We start from the raw sequence: 27754 nt of genomic DNA, 5'->3' as shown, positions 1-27754 counted from the left end.
GTCTCCCTTTCTATCTTGCTGTCTCTTTCAGTTCATTCCATTTGTCCTTGTATGTTTCTGTTTTACCAAAGTGTAATTTATTTCAGGAAGATGGTAATTTATTGTCGGACTGTGTTGCAGCTGATGAGCTGAGATAGCTGCAATGGGCCAGAGGAAGTCAGTCTTTAACAGATACTGCAAACAGGAAGGGCAGGAAGAGATAGTGAAGAGCTAACACATTCAGTGTGTTAGCCCTTGTAACAGGAGCAGCCAATAATCCATAGGCATCCTGATCAAAGATTCAATTCTGAGCTCTCAAGGACACGCTTACTACAGCCACGGCGATGCTTTACAGCGAGAGCAGATTGCAGGCTTTGTTAATAAAATCATAGAACAGGTTCAACTCAGAGAGAGGCCATTTGGCCCATCGTTTTTTGTGCTGGTTCATTGCAAGTGCAATTCAGCTAATTTTTTTCTTTATTCATTTGTGGGATGAGGGTGTTGCCAGTTCGGCAGCATTTATCGTCCATCCCTAATTGCCCAGAGGACAGTCAATTGTCAACCACATTGCTGTGGGTCTGGAGTCACATGTAGGCCAGACCAGGCAAGGATAGCAGCTTTCTTCCCTAAAGGGCATGAGTGAACCAGATGAGTTTTGTTTTCTGATGATCAATAATTCCTTCTTTTTAAATTAATTTATAGGACACAGGCCTCACTGGCTGGGCCCAGCATTTATTGCCCGTTCCTAGTTGCCCGGGAGAAGGTGGGGGAACTGCTGCAGCCCATAGGTGCCCCCCAATGAGGTAGCCTTATTCTGGGATGCCACCATCCATGATTGATTAGATTGGATCCCCTACAGTGTGGAAACAGGCCATTTGGCCCAACAAGTCCACACCGACCCTCTGAAGAATAACCCATCCAGACCCATTTCCCTCTGACTAATGTACCTCACAACTACGGACAATTTAGCATGACCAATTCACCTGACCTGCACATCTTTGGACTGTGGGAGGAAACCGGAGCACCCGGAGAAAACCCACGCAGACACAGGGAGAAGGTGCAAACTCCACACAGACAGTCGCCCGAGGCTGGAATCAAACCTGGGACCCTGGTGCTGTGAGGCAACAGTGCTAACCACTGAGCCACCTTTTCACTCCCAGACCCTCCCTCCCCATGCATGGAAGAGTCCACACACTGTGTGACTTCTTTCTGTTGTCATTTTGTCCCCTCGTCCAGTTCATGTTTTCATTGCCCATGCACTCGCCTGTAATGTTTAGAACGATAGATACTGGGAGCGGGAGCGGGAACAAAAGTTCTGGAAAATTGCTGGAATAGAGGAAGAGGCCATTCAGCCCTTTGAACCTGCACCGCCATTCAATATAAGCATGGCTGATCATTGATACCTTGTGCCCGCTTTTTTCCTATACCCTTCGATCCATAAAGAACTCTATCTAAATCCTTCTTGAAACATTTGATGTTTTCACCTCAATTCTTTTCTGTGGCAGAGAATTCCTCAGGCTCAATGCTATCCCAGCTTTATCAGCGAGAGTGGCCTTAAGCAGGACCATTCATTCCTGGAGATTCCCTGATAATCTTGGAGATCCACAGGAGGGGATCAGTCTTCCTAAATTGCAAAGGGTTTCCGTGAACTGCTTGCTTAAAACCTGCTGGGCCCTCCCTTGCTGCACAGTCCAGGCCATCTGCTCGCTAGGCCGCATCCTCACCTACAGGCGAAAAGCGACCTCTGCACTTCCCCCCCCATCAAAGACAAGTGGAGCCAGAGAATCTGCCTGAAAGTGCTTGGCAAAAGTGAGGCCTGCAGATGCTGGTGACTAGAGTCAAGAGCGTGGTTCTGGAAAAGCACAGCAGGTCAGGTAGTCCTCATTCCTGATTACTCGAAGCGTCGATGTACCTGCTCATCGGATGCTGCCTGACCTGCTGTGCTTTCCCAGCACCGCACTCTTGACTGAAGATGCTGGCACTGCCTTCTGTAGGACTTGGCGTGCAGAACAAGGAGGTGTAACCTTAAAATGAACATTAGCTGAATTCCAGGTCAAAACCAAATAGAAAGTTTTTTTTAAGATACGGAAGAAGAAAGGTAGGGTGGGCCTCCATTTACGTAGCGCCCTTCATTACTTCAGCACATCCTTTGCAGCCGTCATGAAACATTGTCATGCGGTCATCACTGCAGTCAATTTACTGGAAATGCAACCTCGCAAAGGGGAGTGGAATCAATAATGAGGCCCCCCCCCCCCCCTTTAGAGATGGAGTTTGAGGACTAAATGTTGGGCCAGGGAGGGGGCTCAGCAGACACTCGTCTGCTCAACTTCAAAAAAACATGTTGCGGGTTCATTCCCAAGCATCAAATGGAACCTGTGCTTGTTATGTCATCTGAAAGATAGTGTCTCCAGCAACGCCAAGGTCCCTCAGGACTGCAGTGGAGTATCAGCACAGAGTCTGTACTCAGGTCCCAGGAATGACTGCCTGTTTGAATTTCTGGGAGAGAAGGTGGTTTCTTTGTGGTGCAGTGGTAGTGTCCCTGCCTCCAAGCCTGGGTTCAAGTCCTAATGTGTCCAGAGCAGTGTAATAGCATCCCTGAATAGATTGATTATTGAATGCCTTGAATCTCCACTGGTCGAGCTGATACCTCCACCACAGTAATGAAAGAGCCCGAATCAGAGTCAGGAATACCACCCTCTTTGGTTAGATTGTGGTGTTGTGTCTCACCATAGTCTTGCCAGTGCATAGGGACTGCTCTCTTATTAGAGAGAGGCAACTGTGGTGATTTAACCTGAGGGCCACCAGACCTCAGGCGAGGGAAGAGGTTGTGAAGGAGAGTCCTTCATGGTAACCTCAAGCCAGTGATGGGAATTGAACCCACACTGTTGGTATCATACTGCTCTGCAAACTAGCAATCCAGCCAGCTGAGCTAAACTGATTTCCAGATTGTGGTATATCTCCTTGGCTTCAGCCCACACTGGGCCTTGGCTTCAGCCCGCACCAGGCCTTGGCTTCAGTCTGCACTGGACCTTAGCTCCAGACAACACCAGACCTTGGCTCCACACCGCACTGAGCTTTGGCACCAGTCTGCACCAGGCCAAATACTATAGATGCTTCGCAAATGCAGGTTGATATTGTTGCGTGTTGGCATGAACTTGTGGAGGAGAGGGCCACAATTGCTTCACAACAAATGTTAGAACCACCCCTCTATCTGTGAGCTCTATCACTTCTCTCCAATGGTTGTGGAAATCACTGAGGAAACTGTTACCGAGGTTATTAAGTGAAGATGATGGATTCCCAAAAGGGGATTCCAGTCAGATTTGGAAATGAAAATACTGGGCCACCATTTTAAGGTACTCAAGACAAGTCAGATCAGTATGTGTCATTGACAAGTTTGGCTGGTTTTGTGGGTTGTGTGCTATCGAAAGAGATGGGAGATCTTTGTGGGCGGCACAGTGGCACAGTGGTTAGCGCTGCTGCCTCACAGCGCCAGAGACCCAGGTTCAATTCCCGCCTCAGGCGACTGACTGTGTGGAGTTTGCACGTTCTCCCCGTGTCTGTGTGGGTTTCCTCCGGGTGCTCCGGTTTCCTCCCACAGTCCAAAGATGTGCAGGTCAGGTGAATTGGCCATGCTAAATTGCCCGTAGTGTGAGGTAAGGGGTAGATGTAGGGGTATGGGTGGGTTGCGCTTCGGCGGGGCGGTGTGGCCTTGTTGGGCCGAAGGGCCTGTTTCCACACTGTAAGTAATCTAATCTAATTTTGTTGACATAGAGTATGAGACTGCGTTTCCTGTTTGTGATGTTGATTGAGAGAGAAATATTTTACAGGATCCTAGGGAGATTAGTCCAGAGCTAGAGGGCATGGGTTTAAGGTGAGAGTGGAAAACATTAGAAGGGACCTAAAGGGCAACATTTTCATGCAGAGGATGGTGCGTGTATGGAATGAGCTGCCAGACGAAGTGGTGGAGGCTGGTACAATTACAGCATTTAAAAGGCATCTGGATGGGTATATGAATAGGAAGGGTTGGAGGGATATAGGCCAAGTGCTGGCAAATGGAACTAGATTAGTTGAGGATATCTAGTCAGCATGGACAAATTGGACCAAAGGGTGTGTTTCCATGCTGTAACTCTGTGACTCTATATGTCTAAAGAATCTTTCACACCCTCCTGAGAAGGTAGGGGCAGGGATTGAGGATAAGACTGCCTTTGAGAGAAAGCTCCTCTGACTCTACAGCACTTCCTTAGTACTGTGCTGGAATGCTGGTCAACTCGAGTCTCAGAGCAGGGCTTGAACATCCAACGCTCTGGCTCAGAGGCAGGAGTGTTATCCACTGTACCAAGTATTGTTGCTCATGGGATTTAACAAGTTTTACTTTTAAAGCAGATTTTACATAAGCCGTATGCACATGATAGTGATTGTAATGAGGTCAATCAGGTGGGCCTCATAGGAAGCAAAAGTGGGGACTGCAGATGCTGGAGATCAAAGTCTAGATTAGAGTGGTGCTGGAAAAGCACAGCAGGTCAGGCACTCCACATTCCTGATTACCCGAAGCGTCGATGTTCCTGCTCCTCGGATGCTGCCTGACCTGCTGTGCTTTCCCAGCACCACACTCTTGACTGAAGATGCTGGCACTGCCTTCTGTGGGTCCTGGCGTGCAGAACAAGGAGGTGTAACCTTAAAATGAACATTAGATCTTCCAGTTCACACAGTGTTCCTGAATTTATGCCTCCTCACCCCTGGCCAGACAAAACGCTGTAGAGGGTGGTGGTATGGGAACAGGGATCCACTTAGAAATGTCAAGTGTATTTTTGGAGAGGGAGATCAGTCACATCATGGACGATAAATGAGATTGAAGCACACAATCGCTGTTGAGTAGTGAAACAGGGTCAAAAAGTCAAATGACCATACACCTCTGCTATTCCACACCTCCCATTGGCTTAAATGCCGTGTGTAGTTGTTTGGAATGCAGGATTCAAAAGGGAAGGATATCCTTGATCAGGACAAGGTTAGCATTGAAGTAATAGCCATTCAGTGTGGATTTTCCACACACTCCTTCATATTCTTCCCCTCTGAAAGCTACCAATGGAGATGCAGCACTGGGGAGGTCCAGGAAAATGGGATAGCTTAGATTCAGGGCCATCAAAAGGCAACTCTGTGCACCTTTGGATTGTTGGAATTCCAGGTTGCTGCAACTCTGTTTGTTCTCCAGTGAAAGGCTCCTGTTAATGTTGTATCCCAATCTATCTTCTGGGGAGCGGACAAGGTCTTATGTAGCCCAGTGTCAATTTTTTGGTTTTCTGATAATGCTGCAGGTGAAGCTCCTCAGAGTGTTTTAATGATAGTAAAGGCACCAGATAAAGGGAGGGCGTTGTCTTTGATGTGCAGTATCCATGTTGCAACTCAATGCAGTTTGTTCTTGGTCCAAATTCTCAGTGGGAGTGGAGTCTCTGCAGGACAGGCCCAGATTAGCTCCAAATGATCGCAACCAGGCAGCTATTGTGAGCAATGCCATGGGCGTGTCTACCTGCCACAGCCAGAGCAAATGACGGCACAGTGAGTACTCTTGAGGCACATCATCGATTTGGAGTGGCAAGGGAGCACTGCCGTGTTTGCAGTTTGCTGGACCATACTTGGTTCCTGACCACTCAGGGCTTTGTCACTGGGAGATGTACCAAAGACACCAAGGGCCCCCATTGCAACAAGCAGAAGAAACTTAATGAACTGAATGTGGTAACAGGAGGGGACAGAGAAACTATTCCTATCTTGTCCTCACCAGAGCTCTTTCAGTCTTTGCCCGCACACAGTAAGCCTGTTTTAAGGTTTTAATCCTTCAGGTTATGGGGGATTGAAGTTAACCATGACTTCTTGGTGACCACATCCAATTTGATTATGAAAGCAGCTGTTGGAATTTCGGAATCCCACTTTCTAAAAAAAAATGAATTCATTCTTTCTCTCTTGCTCTCTCTGTTAGCCAATTCCCACATAACATTGTAACTGCGCCACACATTACTGAAGAGATGGTCTATTTTCACAAAGCGTTGATCACTGAAGCATTGTTAAATTTTAGATGTTCCCAGGACTTTTTTCTGTTACTTTTTTTTTTAAAGCCTCCCCCCCACTTTCCCCCCATCCGCGCACACAGCTCGACTGGTGAGAGTGTAAATGGGTAAACAGCTGTAGAAAATAAATTGAGGATCTGTCAGACACAGAGAGAGTGAGAGAGAGAGAGCGAGAGAGAGAGAGACACATGCACACGTGCATCCAGATATAGACACACAGGTATACATACAGGCACAGACAGACACATACAGACACAGGCACACACACAGGTACAGAGAGACACATATACACCCACAGCGCACACACAGGTACATACACAGGCACAGACTCAGATGCACACAGGCGTAAAGAGACACACACAAGCACAGAGAGAGATACGCAAACACAGACGCACATACACACACTTAGATACAGGTACATACACAGATATGCACACACAGACACACATACACTGAGACACATACACAGATACAGGTACACACAGAGACACAGGTGCAGACAGACACATGTACGCAAACACAGACACATGCATATACAGGTGCACAGACACACACTCAGACACACACACAGAGACAGACACAGGTACACACACACACAGGCACACACACACAGATTTTCCTTTGGGCACAGGTTTTATGACACTCTCCAATCTCACTCTCACGTTGTTGTGATCTTGTTAATCTTTCCATCCATCATCGGTACCACTAGCATAGAATTGGGATGCCAAAGACATTAAGAAATGGATGTGAAAGAAAAAAGTTCTGATAGGATTCTTCTCATAAAATTAAGCCTGTGGTGGACAGTCCTCTGTCCCAGGACTCTTGGAGTGCAGGTGCACAGTTCCTTGAAAATGGTGTCCTCCTTAAACTTAATAAGTGACCCAGCATCCATTGTACACTGGGGTAATGAATTCCCAGATTTGTAACCCTTTGAGAGGGGTAATTTCTCCTCATCTCTGTTTTGGATCTTCCACCCACATCCTGAAATGATGCTGCCTCATGCTAGTTGCCTCACACATGGAAACATGCTCTCCGTTTCTACTTTGTCTATCCCCTTTGTCATCTTGAATTGGCCGCTACCATCTAGAAGCAGTTACCAGGGTAATCCAAAGGCTCCATTCTGTTGTAGGCGTTACATGTGTTCACATCTCATCAGGACAACTATTGCAGTCCAGAGAAGATTCAGTCGGTTCATCGCAGGCACAGAAGGATTGGCTTACGAGGAGAGGTTGAGTAGGCTGGGCCTATTGTTGTTCTTATTTAGAAGAATTAAAGAGGAAGACCCTGTTGAAACGTGCAAAATTCTGAGGTGACTTGACAGAGTAGATGTGGAAATGTTGTTTCCCCTTGTGGGCGAGTCCAGGACCACAAGGAGTCATCCGTTTAAAGCAGAAATGAGGAGGAATTTCTTCATTTGGAGGGTGATGAATCTGTGAAATTCTTGACCATGGAGGACTGTAGAGAATTAAGTATATTCAAAGCTTTAAAAAATTATTTAATTAATAAGGGAATCATGAATTATGGAGAGAAGGCAGGAAAAATGGAGTTGAGGATGATCAGATCAGCCATGATCCAATTGAATGGTAGAGCAGAATCAATGGGCCGAATGGTCTACTTCATCTCCTCTATGTTTGGTTTTGTGCAAGCTTAGGTTCAATCAATTTATAAAGCAACAATTTTAAAAATTAACCACTCTCTGTAACAATGTTTCTTAATCTTTCAGATTGTCAGGTTCACTAGTCTGTCCATTATAAGAGGGAATCTGCTGTCCTTTCACAGTCTGGCTGACACATGACTCTAGCCCTCCATGGCAAGATGGCTGACTCTGTCATGGCCGACCAAGCCACTCAGTTGTGTCAAGTGGCCTCCTGAGGGCCAAGATGGCAGCTATTCAGTATGATGAGGAGGAAACATTGTCACTGGACTCATTATCCAGAATTCTTGATGAAGTACTTTTGCCCGAAACGTCGATTTTTCCTGTTCCTCGGATGCTGCCTGGCCTGCTGTGCTTTTCCAGCACCACTCTAATCTTGACTCTAACCTCCAGCATCTGCAGTACCCACTTCTGCCTCATTGTTCAGAACCCTAGGCTATTGTTCTGGGGACATTGGTTTGAATCCAAGCCAGCCAAATGACCAAGTTTATACTCAATAAAAGTTCAGAATGAAATGCTAGCCTAACGGTGATCATTTAACCAAAGTCAATTGTTGTAGAAAACCCATCTGGTTCTCTACAGCCTTCTGAGAATGGAAAACCAGCCACCTTTATCTGGTTTGGCTTACACCTGACTCCAGACCCACAGTGATGTGATTGACTCTTATCTGCCCTCTGGGAAATTAGGGATAGGCAACAAATGTTGCCCGACTGGCAATGCCCACATCCCGCAAGCCAAAAAACAAAATGCTGAATAGACCGTCAAAACATAGGCTGGCAGATTGAGAATGGACGCTTATAGTTGAGAAAATAGCCCACCTCCCTGTCATCTGGTTAGTTTGGGCTTCCGTTTCAGAGAGTATCATAAACAATAGCAGGTGTCTGGGCCTTGGTCAGGAGTCTGATTTATACCCTCGGTAGGCCCTTTAAGTTCTCTTGATAAAAGAGTTCAAAATCCGTGGGTTTGAGGATTTTCAAATCCATTGGTTACTGGAACTTCCCTGACCCAGGCTCACTCCAACTACAATCTGAGAGGGAAAAAAATTGCAAGCTGGCCTTCTCTCTGTGTTTTTAATTTTGTTTTTGCTGTCCAGAGTTTTTTTCTCTCTCTCTCTCTCTCTCTCTCTCTCTCGAGCTCTGAGGAAGCCTGGGAAAATCTGCTTCTCCTGTTGAGCAGTGTTTGAAGGTGGAAACGACCCAAGCTTTCCTCATTCATAAAACAGAAACCAGGCTCTGCCAGAACAGCTTGTGCTTGTTTGTAATCTCTCCTGATGGTTACGGGGGAGACGGGGTGGGGGAGGGGGATGGCAGTTGTTGGGGGGGGGGGGGTTGTGGGGAGGAGGTTAGACGATTGGAAGACAGGGGCGGGGGAGGAGGTGGTTGTTGTACATGAGACTAAAGGCCTGGACCCATGCCAGTTTTGCCCTGGAGCAAGATTCCATCTGGTAAATGTTTATTAGCTTAAGGAATACAGCCTTGCCTAAGCTACTGGCTGCAAATGAGTTGGAATTTGTTTTTTACCTGCGAGCCAGTACGTGGAACACAAACGCGTCTGCATTCAGAAAATCTCTCCCTTCTCAACTTCGTGAGGAGAATTGGTGAATTGGAATTTACCGTCACGTGGACTCAGGTCCAGGCAAAGGTCTACCGAGCCACCATCAGATTAGATTAGATTCCCTACAGTGTGAAAACAGGCCCTTCGGTCCAACCAGTCCACACCCGACCCTCCGAAGAGTAACCCACCCAGATCCATTTCCCGAATGCACCTAATGCACCTAATACTATGGGCAGTTAAGAATGGCCAATTCACCTAACCTGCACATCTTTAGACTGTGGGAGGAAACTGGAGCACCCAGAGGAAACCCACGCAGACACAGGAAGAATGTGCAAACTCCACACAGACAGTCGCCCAAGGCGGGAAAATTAGATACCAAGGGAATGGAGATGGTGCCCATTGACTGCACTTTAGCAATAAGACAAACGGCGCTCGGAACAGGTGAGAAACAGCAAACTCAAGAGGAGGGTTATCGTTTCGGGGGTGGGTAGCTGAATTCCAGGTCAAAACCAAATAGAAAGTTCTTTTTAAGATACGGAAGAAGAAAGGTAGGGTAGGCCTCCATTTACGTAGCGCCCTTCATTACTTCAGCACATCCTTTGCAGCCGTCATGAAACATTGTCATGCGGTCATCACTGCAGTCAATTTACTGGAAACGCAACCTCACAAAGGGGAGTGGAATCAATAACGAGCCCCCCCCCCCTTTAGAGATGGAGTTTGAGGACTAAATGTTGGGCCAGGGAGGGGGCTCAGCAGACACTCGTCTGCTCAACCTCAACAAAACATGTTGCGGGTTCATTCCTCAACCTCAGGCCTCAGGCGAGGGAAGAGGTTGAGAAGGAGAGTCCTTCATGGTAACCTCAAGCCAGTGATGGGAATTGAACCCACACTGTTGGCATCATACGGCTCTGCAAACTAGCAATCCAGCCAGCTGAGCTAAACTGATTTCCAGATTGTGGTGTATCTCCTTGGCTTCAGCCCACACTGGGCCTTGGCTTCAGCCCGCACCAGGCCTTGGCTCCACACCGCACTGAGCTTTGGCACCAGTCTGCACCAGGCCAAATACTATAGATGCTTCGCAAATGCAGGTTGATATTGTTGCGTGTTGGCATGAACCTGTGGAGGAGAGGGCCACAATTGCTTCACAACAAATGTTAGAACCACCCCTCTATCTGTGAGCTCTATCACTTCTATCTGATGGTTGTGGAAATCACTGAGGAAACTGTTACCGAGGTTATTAAGTGAAGATGATGGATTCCCAAAGGGGGATTCCAGTCAGATTTGGAAATGAAAATACTGGGCCACCATTTTAAGGTACTCAAGACAAGTCAGATCAGTATGTGTCATTGACAAGTTTGGCTGGTTTTGTGGGTTGTGTGCTATCGAAAGAGATTGGAGATCTTGTTGACATAGAGTATGAGACAGCGTTTCCTGTTTGTGATGTTGATTGAGAGAGAAATATTTGACAGGATCCTAGGGAGATTAGTCCAGAGCTAGAGGGCATGGGTTTAAGGTGAGAGTGGGAAACATTAGAAGGGACCTAAAGGGCAACTTTTTCATGCAGAGGATGGTGCGTGTATGGAATGAGCTGCCAGACGAAGTGGTGGAGGCTGGTACAATTACAGCATTTAAAAGGCATCTGGATGGGTATATGAATAGGAAGGGTTGGAGGGATATAGGCCAAGTGCTGGCAAATGGAACTAGATTAGTTGAGGATATCTGGTCAGTGTGGACAAATTGGACCAAAGGGTGTGTTTCCATGCTGTACATCTCTGTGACTCTATATGTCTAAAGAATCTTTCACACCCTCCTGAGAAGGCAGGGACAGGGATTGAGGATAAGACTGCCTTTGAGAGAAAGCTCCTCTGACTCTACAACACTTCCTTAGTACTGTGCTGGAAGGCTGGTCAATTCGAGTCTCAGAGCAGGGCTTGAACATCCAACGCTCTGGCTCAGAGGCAGGAGTGTTATCCACTGTACCAAGTATTGTTGCTCATGGTATTTAACAAGTTTTACTTTTAAAGCAGATTTTACATAAGCCGTATGCACATGATAGTGATTGTAATGAGGTCAATCAGGTGGGCCTCATAGGAAGCAAAAGTGGGGACTGCAGATGCTGGAGATCAGCGTCTAGATTAGAGTGGTCCTGGAAAAGCACAGCAGGTCAGGCAGCATCTGAGGAGCAGGAAAATCGAAGTTTTGGGCAAAAGCCCTTCATCAGGCCTCATGTAATATGAGTTTGCTGACTGGGGGTGTTAATCTTGTTCAATCAGGGAGTCCTGGCTCACAGACATAAACAGGACTTAAATCCTTGTCCTCCCCTTCACTGTTTGATCACGCAGCATTTCCCTCTCAGAAGAGCACTGCTTGTCACTGGCCACTCGGGTGTTTCCTTGCTTCCTGATGGTGAAATATCAATAAAGATCACACATTTGTTGTTTTTCACTGTGCCCGACACCTGCACACACACACACACACATGACATGGGTGCGGGGAAAATATAAGCGCTACCGCTGTTAGGTGATAGTGTGTGGGAAGAGGGGTGAAAAAACAGGGTGTCAGAGGTTCTGTTCACTCTGAGAGCTGGCTGTGAGGAAGCCAGACCAGTGTCCACTACTATACGTGTGTAAATAAAGAGTGACTTGGTGTAAGGATACCTTCAACAAAAAAATTAACAGGAGTGTCAGCGGTTCTGCTCACTCTGAGAGCTGGCTCTGAGGGAGCTGGATCAGTGTCAAGGACGCTCCATATGTAAATTAAGGGTGATGGGATATGGCCTCTGTGGAGTTATTTCACATGTTACTGTGTCTTTCACCACGACGTGTTTATAGCCTGCATTCAGGGCCACGAATGCAGTCAAGCATTCCAAAGCTGTGGTAGGCAGCTCGTGCCACCTTAAGGTAGTTTTCCAGCTCATAATGGCACTGCTGAACTGCTTCACTGGTGAGTAAAAGGGGCAAAGTTAGTTTGACAGTAGATCAGTTCCAACAATGATGTCATGGGCAGAACCTTGGCAACGCTGTTCACATCTCCAGCTCATGATGTAATCCCTTAGTGAGATGAATCCAAACTGAGGGGAGGCTCTTGGTGCCAATTCTGTGTTTGGCATCTGAAGCATGAGATGGCAGAACACAAACACCCCAATTAACAACATTGTCCAGGCCTCACCACGTCCAATTGGATGTTTATAAGGACATTACCAAGACTGGAGGCTTTGAGTTATTAAGGAAAGGCTGAATAGGCTGGGACATTTCTTTCGAAGGCTTAGGAGTGATCTTACAGAGGTTTAGAAAATCGTGAGGAGCATGGACAGGGTAACTAACTAACCAAGGTCTTTTCCCCAAGATAGGGGAGTCCAAAACTAAACTAAACTGAGAAGGGAAACATTTCAAAGGAAACTCAGGGCAATTCTTTCACACAGAGAGTGGTTCGTATGCGGAATGAGCTGCCCGAGGAAGTGATAAAGACTGGTACAATCACAACATTCAAAAGGCATTTGATCGGGTACAAGGATAGGAAAGATCTAGAGGGATATGGATCAATCACAGGCAAATGGGAGTGGTTCAGTTTGGGATGCCTGATTGGCAGGGACAGGTTGGGCTGAAGGGCCTGTTTCTGTGCTGTGTGCCTCTATGACTCTATGATTGGATTGCGATTAAGTTCGTATGAAACATGTATGACTCAGAGGTGTTGGATTGAGCCATTCCCAGGTGAATGGAGTGTGATCCGATATTATTTGTGACAAAGATGGCATTGACGTTTTAATGAAGAAGATGAGAGTAAGACAATCCACAAATTTTAATCAGGGTTTCATTTGCGTACTGGACTGAGAGGCACAGTGCACTGGAATGCTGACTCCATGGTTTGAAAGTGTGAGAGAGTGTATGGGTCTGAAAGGGTTAATGCTAAAGAGTACCCTTCTCAATCCAGACATCGATCAATCTTTCAAATCCAAAGGCAGCACAACCAGGGAGAAGAGTGAAACGATGGGGTAGTGATGAAACCACTTATATTACAAATGTGTAAATATTAATAGTGGAAACCAAAAGCTTGGAGAGAGATGTAAGGGAGTGTCAGGGTCTGGCAGGGTTAATGCTGAGGGGTGCATTAACCACCACCTGCTACGGTACTGTTTCTATGTATGCTTTGGGCAGGAAGAGTAGGAGCTAACATTTGAGTCTTTCTTAGCCCATGTCACAATGTCTATCCTATCAGCGTAACTTGTAGCAGGGTAGCTCAGTGGTTAGTGCCTCACAGCGCCAGGGTTCAGTCCCACCCTCAGGTGGCTATCTGTGTGTGTCTGTGTGAATTTCCTGCTGCAGTCCAAAGATGTGGGTTCACCTAGCCTCTCCCACACTGAGCCAAGTGGATGTCGATATGTGTAGATCCCTACCAGGAAAGAGGACAGCAGCAGTAAATCTATTAGAGAGCTCACACAACATACTGAGGATTCATTTTACAACACAAGTCCAACTCCAGACACTTTGCTTCATAACTAGATTCGACACTCCTGGGCCATTCTGTGGAGTGCTGCATTGTCAGCGGTGCAGTCTCCCCAGTAAGAGGTTAAGCTGAAACTCTGTCTGCCCTCTCAGATCAGACAGAAAGATTGGAAGGCGCTAATTTTAAGAAATGGCACAGAGTTTCTCTCCAGTGCCTTGAACATTGTTTATCCCTTCAGTAAAAGCAGGTTAGCTGATTATTATCAGGTTGCTGTTTGTGAAATCATTTGTGAGCAAAATTTGCTGCTGCATTTCCTCCAACACCACAATGATTAAACTTTTAAAACATTCCGCTGGTAAGGCTGGTTCAGTCGTTGTCTGACGTGCTGACATCTACCTTACAAAAGCTGACCACAAACTCTCCCACATTTCCTCCAAGCTCTCTGCAGATCATTACCCCACCATTGGACACTCCAGGAGTGTCCACACTAGCTTACTTCATAGCCCTCCCGACCCGGCACAGCCTGCGTCTACCCCCTTCCCAAATTCCACAATAAGGATTACCCCACTGAACCATCGAGTCAGCCTCGTTTGTTTTATAAACAGGCCATTTGGCCCAACAAGTCCATACCGACCCTCCAAGCATCACACCCAAACCCATTTCCCCGACCCTATTACTCTACACTTTCCCTGAGTAATGCACCCAACCTAACTTCCTTGGACACTATGGACAATTTAGCATGGCCAGTTCACCTAACCTGTAACTGAGGAATCAATGTGAAGCAGCAGTCTTTGGGCTATGGGAGGAAACCGGAGCACCCAGTGGAAACCCACACAGACACGGGGAGAACAAGCAAATTTCACACAGACAATCACTCGAGGTTGGAATCAAACCCGGGTCCTTGGCGCTGTGAGGCAGCAGTTGCTAACCACTGAGCCACCGCGCCGACTCTTTCTGCCCTACTGAAGTTATTCTTTTTAATCTTGACTCTGTTTTGTTTCCCCCCCCCCACCCCGTCCAATCTTTTCTCACTTACATCTGTGATTCTTCTACTGCTTCACGTTGGTTCCTCAGTTTCCAGTTTTCTGCTCCTTGCCAACTCCTCTTCCCAGTGGATGAATAAATCCCTCTTACATGTCCGTTCCCCCACCCGGATGTTCTGAAGGTCTCTGTAGTGTGGTTTCCTTCACATTGGAACTAAGAGCAGGCCTCAGTGCGTGGTAAGAAGGACTAGGGACCTTGGCAGATTTATTTGGATTCTTCCTTCTTTTTCCTTTCTGAATCTTTCTGTCACACCACAAGGAGTGGCCTCACTGAGAGCGCAGGCATTTCAACGCAGACACACTGGGCCACTGTACAAGGTATAAAGCACTGGGCACTCGCGCTCTCACGTCTGGAGTATGAACATCCCGTGGATGGGACAAAGGAACACCTCATTCTGGTGCCTCAGAAGGACATGAGAGACCCCCAGCTGCAGTCTCTCTTTAAAATGGGGAAAGGTCTTTGATCCACCCTCAACTCACAACCTCCAGAGGGGCCCATCATTCATCACAATATGTCTGCGGGATCCTCCTGTGTCCAAAATGGCCACCGCTTTCCTTTCCACGCAAAACAATGACTGAAGTCCAAAATGATGTATTGTCTGAGGACTATAATGGAGGGATATAATGAAACCATACAAAAGTACAACTCTCTCTGTTCTTTTAGTGTTGGGAGTGTTTCAGACAAGTCTGAAGGGTCAACGTTTTCCTTAGGTTGGGGTTGTCGGCTGCACTTCAATGGATGTTGCCATCATTTTTCCAGTGCTGTTTGCTGTGGCAGAATGAGGGGGCTAACATCAGTCAGAGGGAGAATGAATAACCAATGATACCTGGGCCTTGTTCTTCATCTCTCAATCATAAGTGAGGAATTACATCTGATGGAGAGTTTTCATTGTATCTTTCAGTTGGCTGAAACAAGATTTATCCTTGAGGGAAGAGGCATAGAATAGAATCCCCACAGCGGAAGCAGACCATTCAGCCCGTACCAACCCTCAGAAGAGCATCCCATCCAATCCCTGTAACCTTGCTTTCCCCGTGGCTAATTCACCTGACCTGCATATTCCTGGATACTATGGGTAATTTAGCATAGCTAATCCACCTATCCTGCACACCTTTGGTCTGTGGGAGGAAACTCATCCAGAGATGGGGAGAACGTGCAAGCTCCACATAGACAATCACTGGAGGGTGGAATCGAACCAAAGTTCCTGGCACTGTGAGGTAGCAGTGCTAACTACTGAGCCACCGTGCCACTCAGTGGTTAGAACATTTTGACTTGAATCTGTTCTACTTGGAAATACTGACAAGTTGGCTATCTTTAGACAGTGGGAATCCCACCTGAAACCCCCTTGGTGACCATGACAGATCAGAAAGGGACAATGTCACTCCAATCTGCAATGAACTTATTAATGTCCCAGTGGGAGCATTGGTGGGGATACTAACTGAGTCTCACCGCCTGAAGTGATATGGAAGGGGAGTCTCAGCCCCAGCTCATTATCCCTGTGAGGGATGCCTTGCTTGTCCTTTGTGCCAAGGGCAGGAATGGAGCAGCCTGGAGGCTGTGGTGCTATTTGAAGAAGTACGCAAGGTGTTTTCCTGATTTTTCTGGCCAACATTTCTTCCTCGGGTCCACATGTTAACCCAACTGTTCATCCGGTTCACTCTTTAAGGCACTATGCTGTTTTTTTATATATAATTCATTCACAGGATGTGGGCATCACTGGCTGGGCCACCATTTATTATCCGTCCCGAATTGCCCAGAGCTAAACACATTGCTGTGGGCCTGGAGTCACATGTAGGCTAGGCCTGACAGTGATGGCGTTTTCCTTCCCTGAAGGACATTAGCTGCCAAACAGCACTGACCACACTCTGTACCACTCCATTGTACATCAAGTGGAGGTGCTGGTGTACAACTGGGGTCAATAAAGTTAAAAATCACACAACACCAGGCAATAGTCCAACAGGTTTACTTGGATGTCTAAGCTTTCAGAGCGCTGCTTCTTTGTTAGGTAGTGAGTGGGGCAGGATCAGAGAACACAGAATTTATAGTAAAATCAGAAAGCTTGTACTTCGAAATAAACCTGTTAGACTATAACCTGGTGTTGTGTGATTTTTAACTTTGTTCATCAGGAAATGGGATATGCTGAGGAATGGGATTTTCCCTCAAATATATTGGGATTTCAGTGCACCCTCTTGTCTCCAGCCCTCCACATCTCAGCACTAGGCAGGATTATAAGAATGATGGATGACAATGCAATAAATATGTTACCCAGACCTGTCCTTAATGCAATTTCTTTTCCTTCCAACAGCCTCAACGAACACAACAGGAAGAAGAAGAAGCACCTCAGGTAGGGATACTCTCAGCAAACCCCTTCTGAAGCACTGTCTCTTAATAGCACTCAATATCTGTGACACAGTGACAGTCCTGGTGGTAAATGTGAAGTGTTGAACTGTGTTCTTTTCCTGTCCCACCCATCAATTCAAGCCCCCGTCATAATTATTTCAAGATTGTTAACTTGTCACTGAAGGTATTGTTATAACCTCCTCAAAGGGGGCAGGTTTCCCAGAATGCAACTCAGCCACCCAGTGTCTGCATACACCATGCCTTTGACGTGAAGTCACGTCTTAAAGCTCAGCAATCCAAACACTTCAAAATGTGTAACAACGCTTTGTGAAGGTTTTAATTTAATGCCAATCCAATAAAGTAGAAAGGATGTGAAAACGATTTACAAGGATGTTACTGAGACCGGAAGGTTTGAGTTAGAAGTAGAAGCTGGGTAGGCTGGGGCTTTTCCTGGAGCATCAGAGGCTGAGGGGAGATCTCATAGATGGTTAGAAAAACACAAGGGCATGGGTAGGGTAAATAGCCAAGGTAGGGTAGGGAGTCCAAAGCTAGAGGGCATAGTTTGAAGGTGAGAGGAAGATTTAAAAGGGGTAACATTTTCACATAGAGGTTGGTTCGAATGTAGAATGAACTGCCAGAGGGAGTGGTAGGGATAGGTACAGTTACAACATTTAAAAAAACATTTGGACAGGTACATGGATAGGAAAGATTTAGAGGGATATGGGCTAAACAGAGGCAAATGGGACTAATTCAGTTTGGGAAAATTGGTTGGCAGGGATGAGTTGGGCTGAAGAGCCTTTTTCTGTGCTGTTTGGCGCTATGACTGTAATTGAATGATTATTCTCCATGTTACCTGAGATGAAAATACAAAGAAAATGAGGTGGAAGGGTTGGGAAGTGGGGGTTTTCCATTTCATTCCCAGTTGAGTCATCCCGCATTTTCCTTCAATCCCAAATCCATATGAGTCACCTGTATATTCCTCAGGGAAGTATAGGAGGATCCCAGTCATTCCTGCACCCCCTGCTCCCAGCTCCCAGTCGCAGCCTCAGAACCAAAGTGTCAGGTGGTCATCATGGGAGGGGCCCTCTCCAGGAGGGGTTCCCTTTGCAAGCCCCTGCTTGAGATGGGAAAGCTGCACAATGCTACGGTGTACTCTTTGCCAAACCAGGAAGGAAGGATTGGGAGATTAGGCCAGGCTCCCAATCCAAAAACAAAGGCAGCTGTCCCCTGCTCCACCCATCCCCTGCCCCCTCAGAAGGAGCAAGGACCAAACACAAACCCAGAATTGTCCCTTGCACATGGGGCTGCAGGAGTCAGGGACCTACATCTGAAAATTCCCTTGTGGCAGATGGATTTCCATTTATTTGGAAGGCCTGCTTTAAGCAGAGAGAGATACAGGGATATTCAAAGAAAGATCAGAGCCATGAGTTCTGGATTTGCGCCATAGAGCTAGGATGGATAGGAAGGGCCAAATGTCTCTGAGGCTGCAATCCCTTCTTTGACTCTTGCGTTCACCGGTTCTGGATCAAAAAATGACATAAAATATACCTTCTCATGGGCAAAATGACTTGAAATCTTTCTCGGAGCAGTCCATCTCGTACCGTAACAGTATAATATGGTGGACTGCAGTCCGTCTTTGCGTCTAAGTCATTTCCATTAGTCATTGTACCTTTTGGGAGAGGTGTGGGGTGGCCCAGACTTGTCTATTGCCTGTCACCTCAAGTCAAGACTGACTTCATTTCTCACGTGTGGAAACTCAGAACATAAGAGAAGGAGTAGGCCATTCAGGCCATCGCCCCACTCCGCCATTTGTGACTGATCCTCCATCTCAATGTCACGTGATCCCTTTCAAACCCAGGAGGCGGGTGGAGTCCATGGCATTGACAGCAAGCCTCTGGAACCTTCTGCCTTCCCGTTCCTTTAGCTCTCCCTCCTGCACCTCCAAGAAAAGCCCAAATGGTAACAAACCCCCAGACGGGGAGGGGAAAAGGGCGGCGAAAAGAAAGAAAAGACTCAGGGAAGATACTTTGAGAGTCAAGGCTTTGGCTTTCAAATCCACTTGGTTTCCTGGATGACCTCTTTTTTTCATAAATCATTCCCGTGAAGGCTTCATGAACTCTATATCTGTTTCATGTGGTCTTCATTTAGATTAATTCAACCCAGATGGGGGATACTATTGATTGCAGAAGGCAGGGTGGAGGGGAGTATCACCAATGCAGACCCAGCAATTTTCACCACCCACCCCCACTCCAACCCAAAAATAATTTATGCATAGCAGTCATCAGGAAACTTGTGGTGTCATTCAAGGGACGGGGGTGGCTATTGAGGGGGGTTCTCTCCTGACTCCATCTCCTCTCGCTGAATAAGATCGTGGAGTTACATTTTGTTTTTAATTCAAGAAAATGTATGCATTAAACGTTCTCACTCAGCAGGTTTACGAGGTAAGTAAGGCAAATGTTCGAGCTGAACAACAGAGCCCAGGGTTGATAGATGCCTGGAATCACGTGGTACTATCGAGTGGCACAAGCCATTGTCGCAGGAAGGATTCTGGGTCAGTGAAGTGTACGCATGGAAGTAATTTTCACTGCACAGGAACTCCATGCAAGAGACAGATGAGGGGCTTATCGAAGCCTTAAGCTTTAGAAGGGTTTGACAGACGTAGACAAAAACATGGGGACGTGGGTGGAGAGCGGAGGTACCAAAGCTGAGGGGACAGCTATGTAAGATGGTCAATGGGATACAGCCAATGGGATATTCAGAAAGGATGACCATTTCAAAGAAGAGCATAAGTATTTGGAACTGAACATACTTGTCCTGCTGATTCCTCATTTTGAGATACGTGTTGGATTAATGGGTCTCATTTGTACTGAATTTTTCTACTGAGAGCGATGTGAATGTGGGACTCACCATCTCGTGGAGCAGTGGAAGTGAACAGTGGAGCAGTTCTTAGTTCATTTAAGGAGAAGCTAAGTAAGTGAATGAGAAGGAAAGGTAGACATGGATATGGGTGGCATGGTGGCTCAGTGGTTAGCACTGCTGCTTCACAGCACCACGGACCTGGGTTCAATTCCAGCCTCGGGCTACATATCTGTGTGGAGTTTGCACATTCTCCCCATGTCTGTGTGAAGATGTGCAGGTTAGGGTGAATTGGCCATGCTAAAATGCCCAATAGTGTTCAGGGATGTGTAGGTTAGGTGCATTAATCAGGGGTAAAATGTAGAATAATAGGGTAGGGGAATGGATTTGGGTGTGATACTCTTTGGAGGGTTGGAATGGACTTGTTGGGCTGAAGGGCCTGTTTCCACACTGTAGGGATTCTATAATAGATATGCTGATAGGGTTGGGTGGGAAGGGGCATAAGCATATAGAAATCGATAATTTGGGCTGATTGGCCTGATCCAGTTCATGTAACTATCTATTTGTAAAAAGACATCTCATTTATTTCTATTGAATATCATGTGACTAATATGTCTCACAATGCCAGCTTCTGTGTATCTACAATACCCACTCGGTGAAAGTTGACTGGATACAGAGGTCTGGTACAATACACCCTGTGTTATCCTCACAGTCCTATATGGATACAGTAAGGTCAATCTTATCTTCGGAGTTGTGCTGAACAGCTTGTTTAGGTCTCTGTCCCAACTCCAATAGATCTCATATAGACACTGGGCACATGGTGATGATGCATAAATTATCAGGTGCATGGGTGTTTTTCACATGGTCACATTGACCAGAAACAGAACTGAACCAACCAACTGAATTGGCCATGCTAAATTGCCCGTAGTGTTAGGTAAGGGGTAAATGTAGGGGTATGGGTGGGTTGCGCTTCGGCAGATCGGTGTGGACTTGTTGGGCCGAAGGGCCTGTTTCCACACTGTAGGTAATCTCATCTAATCTAATCAACCATATACGTACAGTGGGTACAACAGCATGTCAGTGGCTGAGGTCTCTGCAGCGTGTAACTCACCTTGTGACTCCCCAAAGCTTGACTGTCACCGGCAAGGTTTTGGGTTTGCCTCAAATGTCGATTTTCCTCCACCTCGGATGCTGCCTTACCTGCTGTGCTTTTCCAGCACCACTCTAATCTTGACTCTAATCTCCAGCATCTGCAGTACTCACCTCCATCATCTGGAAGGCACAAGTCAGGAGTGTGATGGAGTACTCCCCACTTGCCTGAATGGGTGCAGCTCCAAAAACACTCAAGAAACTTGACACCATCCGGAAAAAAGCACCCCGCATCTACAACACTTCAACCCCAGGGCATCAATGTGGACTTCACCAGTTTCCTCATTTCCCCTTCCCCCACCTCACCCCAGCTCCAACCTTCCAGCTCAGCACTGTCCCCATGACCTGACTTACCTGCCTATCTTCCTTTCCACCTATCCACTCCCCCCTCCTCTCTGACTTTCATCCCCACCCCCATTTACCCATTGTACTCTTTGCTACCTTCCCCCACCCTCCTCTCTGACCTATCGCCTCCATCCCCACCCCCATTCACCTATTATACTCTATGCTACTTTCTCCCCACCCCCACCCTCCTCTCATTTATCTCTCCACTGCAGGCACCCTGTCTCTATTCCTGATAAAGGGCTTTTGCCTGAAACGTCAATTTTCCTGCTCCTCGGATGCTGCCTGACCTGCTGTGCTTTTCCAGCACCACTCTGATCCAGACTCGGGTTTCCAGCATCTGCAGTCCTTGTTTTTACTGCATCTGCAAACATCTACTCCCTCCACCACCGACACTCAGTAGCAACAGCGTGTACTACCTACAAGATGCATTGCAGAAGTTCACCAAAACTCCTCAGACAGTACCTTTCAAACCCACGGCCACTTCCATCTACAAGGACAAGGGCAGCAGACACATGGGAACACCACCCCCTGCAAGCTCCTCTCCAAGCCACGCACCATTCTGTTTTGGAAAGATGTTGTCTTTCCTTCACTGTCACTGGAATTGCCTCCCTAATGCCATTGTACTTCCAGCTAATGGACTGTAGCAGTTCCAAAAGACAGCTCACCACCACCTTCTCAAAGGTTAGATTAGATTAGATTACTTACAGTGTGGAAACAGGCCCTTCGGCCCAACAAGTCCACACCCACCCGCTGAAGCGTATACCACCCAGACCCATACTCCTACATTTACCCCTTCACCTAACACTACGGACAATTTAGCATGGTCAATTTACCTAACCTGCACATTTTTGGATTGTGGGAGGAAACCGGAGCACCCGGAGGAAACCCACGCAGACACGGGGAGAATGTGCAAACTCCACACAGAGAGTCGCCTGAGGCGGGAATTGAACCCGGGTCTCTGGCGCTGTGAGGCAACAGTGGTAACTAAGGGCAAGCAATAAGTACTGGCCAGCCAGCAACACCCATATCCCGTGAGTGATTTAGAAACGATGTTGGAATTAAAGGGCAGGGTAAGGTATGCCAGTGATTATTCAAAGTATAACTGTCCAATATCTACCAAATCCATACATCTGTAATATCAAGGTTGAGGTTGTTTGGCCTTGTTACTCTACATCCATTCAGTTATTATGCCACACAACTACCAATGGCAGTTTGCTTATCTAAGATTGAAGTCTACAATTGCATATGTTCAACTTTCCATGATCTGTAAGTCCATAAACTTCACTCAAGGGGTTGAGGGTGTAGAGGGACCTGGCTGTGAATGTGCATACAAACACAAGGAATGCAATAGAAACTCAGCAAGTCTGGCAGCATCTGTGGAGAGAGAAGCAGGGCTAATGTTTCAAGCCCGGTATGACTGAACAGTGTTGGAAACCATAGATTTCCAGCATCCACAATATTTTCATTTTACTTGAGTGTTTGTGTGCCGAAATTGTTGAAGGTGGCAGGACAGGTTAGTAAGGGGTACACTGTCCTGGGCTTTTTTCCATAGGGTGATACGGTACAAGAGCAAGTGGTTCAGCCTGAGAATGTGGTGAGGGTGGGCTCAATGAAGGTTTTCATGAGGGAATTCATTGGAAAAGGAAGAATTGGAGTGTTGCGGAGAGGGGACAGCCATATGAAACAAAGTAAGCTATTGTTTGTAAAGCCAGTGCATTCACAATGGACCAAATGGCCTCCTATGCTGTAACAATGGTTTACTTAAGGGCAGATCCATTGTTCATTTCCCCACACCCTTCCTCTTCTGTTGTTCATGGAAGCCTCCAATTTTGAGTCTCCCACTGTCTAACCTCATGATTTTCTTTCTCCCTGGTCCAAGTCCCTTTCATCCTCCTTCAATAATTTCTTTAGCAAGTCCCCATGCCTTAGCGTATGGCCATTTCAACCTTGTTGACTCTTCTTGGTGATCTTCACCAACGATCCTTCATCCTTCATCATTGTGAGGTTCCACCCAACCTTTTTATGAGTTGGGATTCCGTGCTAAGGGTTACAAGAGAATGGCCAATGGATTTTTAATGTGATGCTGGGATCTCGAGGGGGTAATGGCTGGAGGATCTTTCAGGAAGAAGACTTTGATTTCCTTTAAGCTCACACAAAGAAAGCAACAGGAAATCACCTCCTGGATTCTTTTCCCTCGTCATAAATACTAGCTTCCTTCTTGAAAAAGTCTCCTCAAGTGTTCTGGGAAAAACCACTGCAAAATCAACTCCGATGAACTGAGCTCTGTCTCAACTGCCCCGCCTTGCCAAAACCAGACCCTGTTTTCTCATGCAGCTAGCATCCCAGGGCGGACAACGAGAACTCTACAAAGTCCCTCCGCAGCCTTTGGTGAAGCACAGCAGCATCGATGTTAAGGATCGGGAGGAACTCACTCACAATTGTTCAAAATGGCGACAATTAGTTGTCGAGTTGCATCACGCTTTGAATGCCATTGTCTTATTGATGAGGTGGATCGCTGGCAGTGAAAGGAAAGAATAGGAAGACAAACCTGCTGTCTGAATCCCACCACCTGGTGGGGCGTCCTAGCCCACACGCCCACAAAGACCCACCCATTGGGTCAAGAAGTGGCCTGTTCAGTCACACATGGAGACCCAGGGCCGAAGCTCAGGAGATGAATTCTTGATCCGAGGCAAAGCCTCCAGAATCTGTAACATCCCCACACAATTGTGCAGCTCAATGTATTCCGGTTCAACCATACTAACACAAAAGAAACCTTAAACAATGTGCGATGAAAAGTAAGATTTTATTGTGGGGATGAAAGGTGAATAAATAAAACACCCCCCTTAGGGTTTCCAATCATTATTTTCAAAACAAGCAAAATTCGCAATGCAGTAAATAAACCTGTTTGTGTGTTATATGTACACCCTGGCAGCAATGCACTGGTTTTATGATGGCGACTGTTACTAATTCAAGTAGCACTGCCACAGTAAATTATTCTAGATGTGCTATTGGAAGCTAATGGTAGGATGCAGTAGCCAGAAGAATTGGGATTGTTTTTGGATCCCAAGTCAGGGGTGATTAATGGTAGGACAGAATTCGAGAGGGATGTAGGGAGCAGGGGATGATTCTGAAAGGCCCCTTCCCTTCCTCAGACCAGGCCCCTCAATCACAATGACCTACAGACAGGGCCCTGTCCCTGTCACCCCACACTGGTTTGCTTATCACACCTTCCACATAGGGACCACATCGCTTATGTTTCGAATGCTGACCTTTTGCCTCGTGGATCCCAACAACTTTTATTTTCGGCAATTTGTTTTTAAAAGGGCTGTTCAGGTTAAAAAGTTGCCAATCCCTGGTCCAGTCTCAGGCAGTCCACGGATGTGAAAACACTCTCAATGGCTGACTCTGCAAGAGCTGGTAAACATCTTTGAGGCTAAATGATGTGTCCTCTCCGTAAGGCTTCCAATAGTTATTGTTCGACAGGAACCAACCAATCAGTGGCCAATTTTGACAAGTGGTAAATTAACAGCTCATCGGCTGATGGTGAAGCTTCCTTGGAATTTAAGCAACTAAAAGCTGAAATTATCCACATTGTTCCCTTCCAATGTTCCACCAAAGTTTCTGAATCTGTAGCTTGACTGAAGCTGTTTACCGTCTGAAGAAGCTCCAGTGTGTATGTGTAGAATCCCTACAGCATGGAAGCAGGCCACTCAGCACCCACCAACCCTTCAAAGGGCATCCCACCCAATCCCAGTAACCCTGCGTTCCTCATGGCCAATTCACTAACCTGCACATCTTCAGACTGTGGGAGGAAACCGACATAGGACACAGGGAGAACATGCAAACTCCACATAATCAGTCACTCAAGGTTGGAATCGAAACTGGGACCCTTAAGCTGTGGGGCAGCAGTAATAACCATTGAGGCACCGTGCCTCCAACATGTGAGTGTGTGTTTGTTGGGTTAACTCGGAGGAAGTGAGGAACTGCAGATGCTGGAGATCAGTGTCAAAAAGTGGGGTGCTGAAAAAGCACAGCCAGTCAGGCAGCATCCGAGGAACAAGAGAATCGATGTTTTGAGCATTGAGCACATTCCTGATGAAGGGCATATGCTCAGAACATCAAGTCTCTTTGCTCCTCAGATGCTGCCTGACCTGCTGTGCTTTTCCTGTGCCTGTGATTGTGTTTGTTGTGTGTGTTTATTTTATGTGCATGTACTTATGGTGTGTGTTTAGAGTAGTTTAGATTCCCCACAGTATAGAAACAGGCCCTTTGGCCCAACAAGTCCACACTGACCTTCCAAAGAGTAACCCACCCAGACTCATTCCCCTACCCTAGATTTATCCCTGACTAATGCACCTAACACAATGGGCAATTTAGCATGGCCAATTCACCTAATCTGCACATCTTTGGACTGTGGGAGGAAACCGGAGCAGAGATGGGGAGAATGTGCAAACTCCACACAGACAATCGCCCAAGGGTGGAATCGAACCCGGGTCCCTGGCGCTGAGGCAGCAGTGCTAACCACCGAGCCACCCGAAATGTGTGTTTGTCGTGTGTGCTGTCTTATTTGTTTTTATATCAGTTCAAGTTGTTGTTATCGAATGACACACTGAATGAGAATGAGATTGGGATTCCACTTAGTTACTGTCGTGGCTCAGGGTGGTGTTAAGATCGTGTGGAGAGAAGCAGAAAAACATTGACACAGCATGAGGTCATTCAGCCTCTCGAGAATCTTGAAGACAGCGATCAAAATATGAAGGAAGAATTTAATGAGTCATTGTGGCTCAAGTTGTTCTTGCTTCTCCATCAGAAGGCTGTGGGTTCAAATCCAGTTCCTGATCTTGAGCAATGTTCAATCGCTTGGGAGGTGTACGCTCACTGGAGTGCTGCACTGTCAGAGGTGCTGTCATCAGTTGAACCATTTACCTGCTCGGGTGGTTTTACAAAATCACCGTTCTGAAGAAGAGCAAGAGATTGATCCCCAGTCTCCTTCTCGATGCTCAGTCAACATCTCCAAAAAAGGAATGCACACCAGCAATAACAGAAACTGCTGGAGAAACTCAACCGGTCTGACAGCATGTGAGGAGAGAGAAAAAGAGTTAGCCTTTCAGAACAGGGTTTGCAGAAGGGTCACTGGAGCTGAAACGTGAACGCTGATTCTCTCTCTATCCACAGACCTGCAGCAATTTCTGGTTTTGTTTCAGATTTCCAGCATCCACAGCTCTTTGTCCTTTGATCACTGGTGACAAATGCTTTCCTTCTCTTTGAATAACACCAGGGGATCCTTTAAACTTGGAAAGGACTCATGTGAGCACTTCATCTTAAGGTGGTATCTCCAACAGTGCAGTGTGTTAGCCCTGCCGGTGGTTAACCCTAAACCTAACTGTAACCCTATCACAGCTGCCAGATTTGAGACAGAGAGAAGACTCAAGACTTTGTTGCTTGATGACTCTCAGGAGTATTTCTTGTTCTGGTAGCTTCAAACCCCTTGGCGTATGCAGTTTGGAAGACATATAGTCCATGGCATCCAGAGCACAGTTAGTGAATGTGAACATTCCTGTCCTACACGTACTCCTGGTAATATTTCTATGGCTCCTGTTCTCTATTGTAAATACACAGAACATAACATAGCCTGATAGAGAATAATAGAATCCCTACAGTGTGGAAAGAGGCCATCAAGTCTGCACTGACTCTCTGAAGACCATCCCACCTAAACCAATTCCCCACGTAAGTCCACATCTCCCATGGCCAATCCACTTAATCTGCACATCCCTGAACATTTATGGGGCAATTCAGCATGGCCAATCCACCCAATCCTGCCTCTCAGGTGAGGAGTGACCTTATAAGAGGTCTATAAAATCATGAGAGGCATAGATAAGGCTGACAGCCAACAGCTTTGCCTCATGGTAGGGGAGCCGAAAACTAAAGGGCATAAGTTCAAGGTGAGAGGGGAGAGATTCAAAAGGGGCGGAGGCTGGTGAGTGGAGTAGGCTGTGAGAGGTAGTGGTGGAAGCGAGTACAATCTTGTCATATAAGAAATATTTAGACAGGTAGATGGGTGGGATAGGTATGGAGGGATATGGAGAAAATGAGGAATGCAGATGCTGGAGATCAGAGCCTAGATTAGAGTGGTGCTGGAAAAGCACAGCAGGTCAGGCAGTGTCCAAAGAGCAGGAAAATCGATGTTTTGGGCAAAGCCCTTCCTTAGGCTTTCGATGAAGGGCATTTGCCTGAAACGTTGATTTTCCTGCTTCTCGGATGCTGCCTGATCTGCTGTGCTTTTCCAGCACGACTCTAATCTTGACGGAGGGATATGGACCAAACGCTGGCAAAT

The 27754-nt window shown here is 46.7% G+C and overlaps 1 protein-coding gene across 4 annotated transcripts in view; it reads left to right on the top strand.

The window, feature by feature from the left end:
• LOC140483601 (high mobility group protein HMG-I/HMG-Y-like) overlaps positions 1-27754 on the top strand; it is a 254191-nt gene that overhangs the window by 149162 nt on the left and 77275 nt on the right. For all 4 annotated transcript variants that reach the window (XR_011962008.1, XR_011962009.1, XM_072581857.1 and 1 more), the window contains exon 5: positions 17036-17074. Coding sequence is in view for 2 of the 4 variants with exons in the window: in XM_072581857.1 (XP_072437958.1) it covers positions 17036-17074 (39 nt within the window). In the remaining 2 variants the exon portion in view is untranslated. The remainder of the gene's footprint in view (positions 1-17035; positions 17075-27754) is intronic.

The sequence above is a fragment of the Chiloscyllium punctatum genome, chromosome 12, assembly GCF_047496795.1.
Source record: "Chiloscyllium punctatum isolate Juve2018m chromosome 12, sChiPun1.3, whole genome shotgun sequence".
In the NCBI taxonomy this organism is placed as follows: Eukaryota; Metazoa; Chordata; class Chondrichthyes; order Orectolobiformes; family Hemiscylliidae; genus Chiloscyllium; species Chiloscyllium punctatum.
The sequence above is the reverse complement of the archived record's forward strand: the minus strand, read 5'-3'. Positions and strand labels throughout refer to the sequence as shown.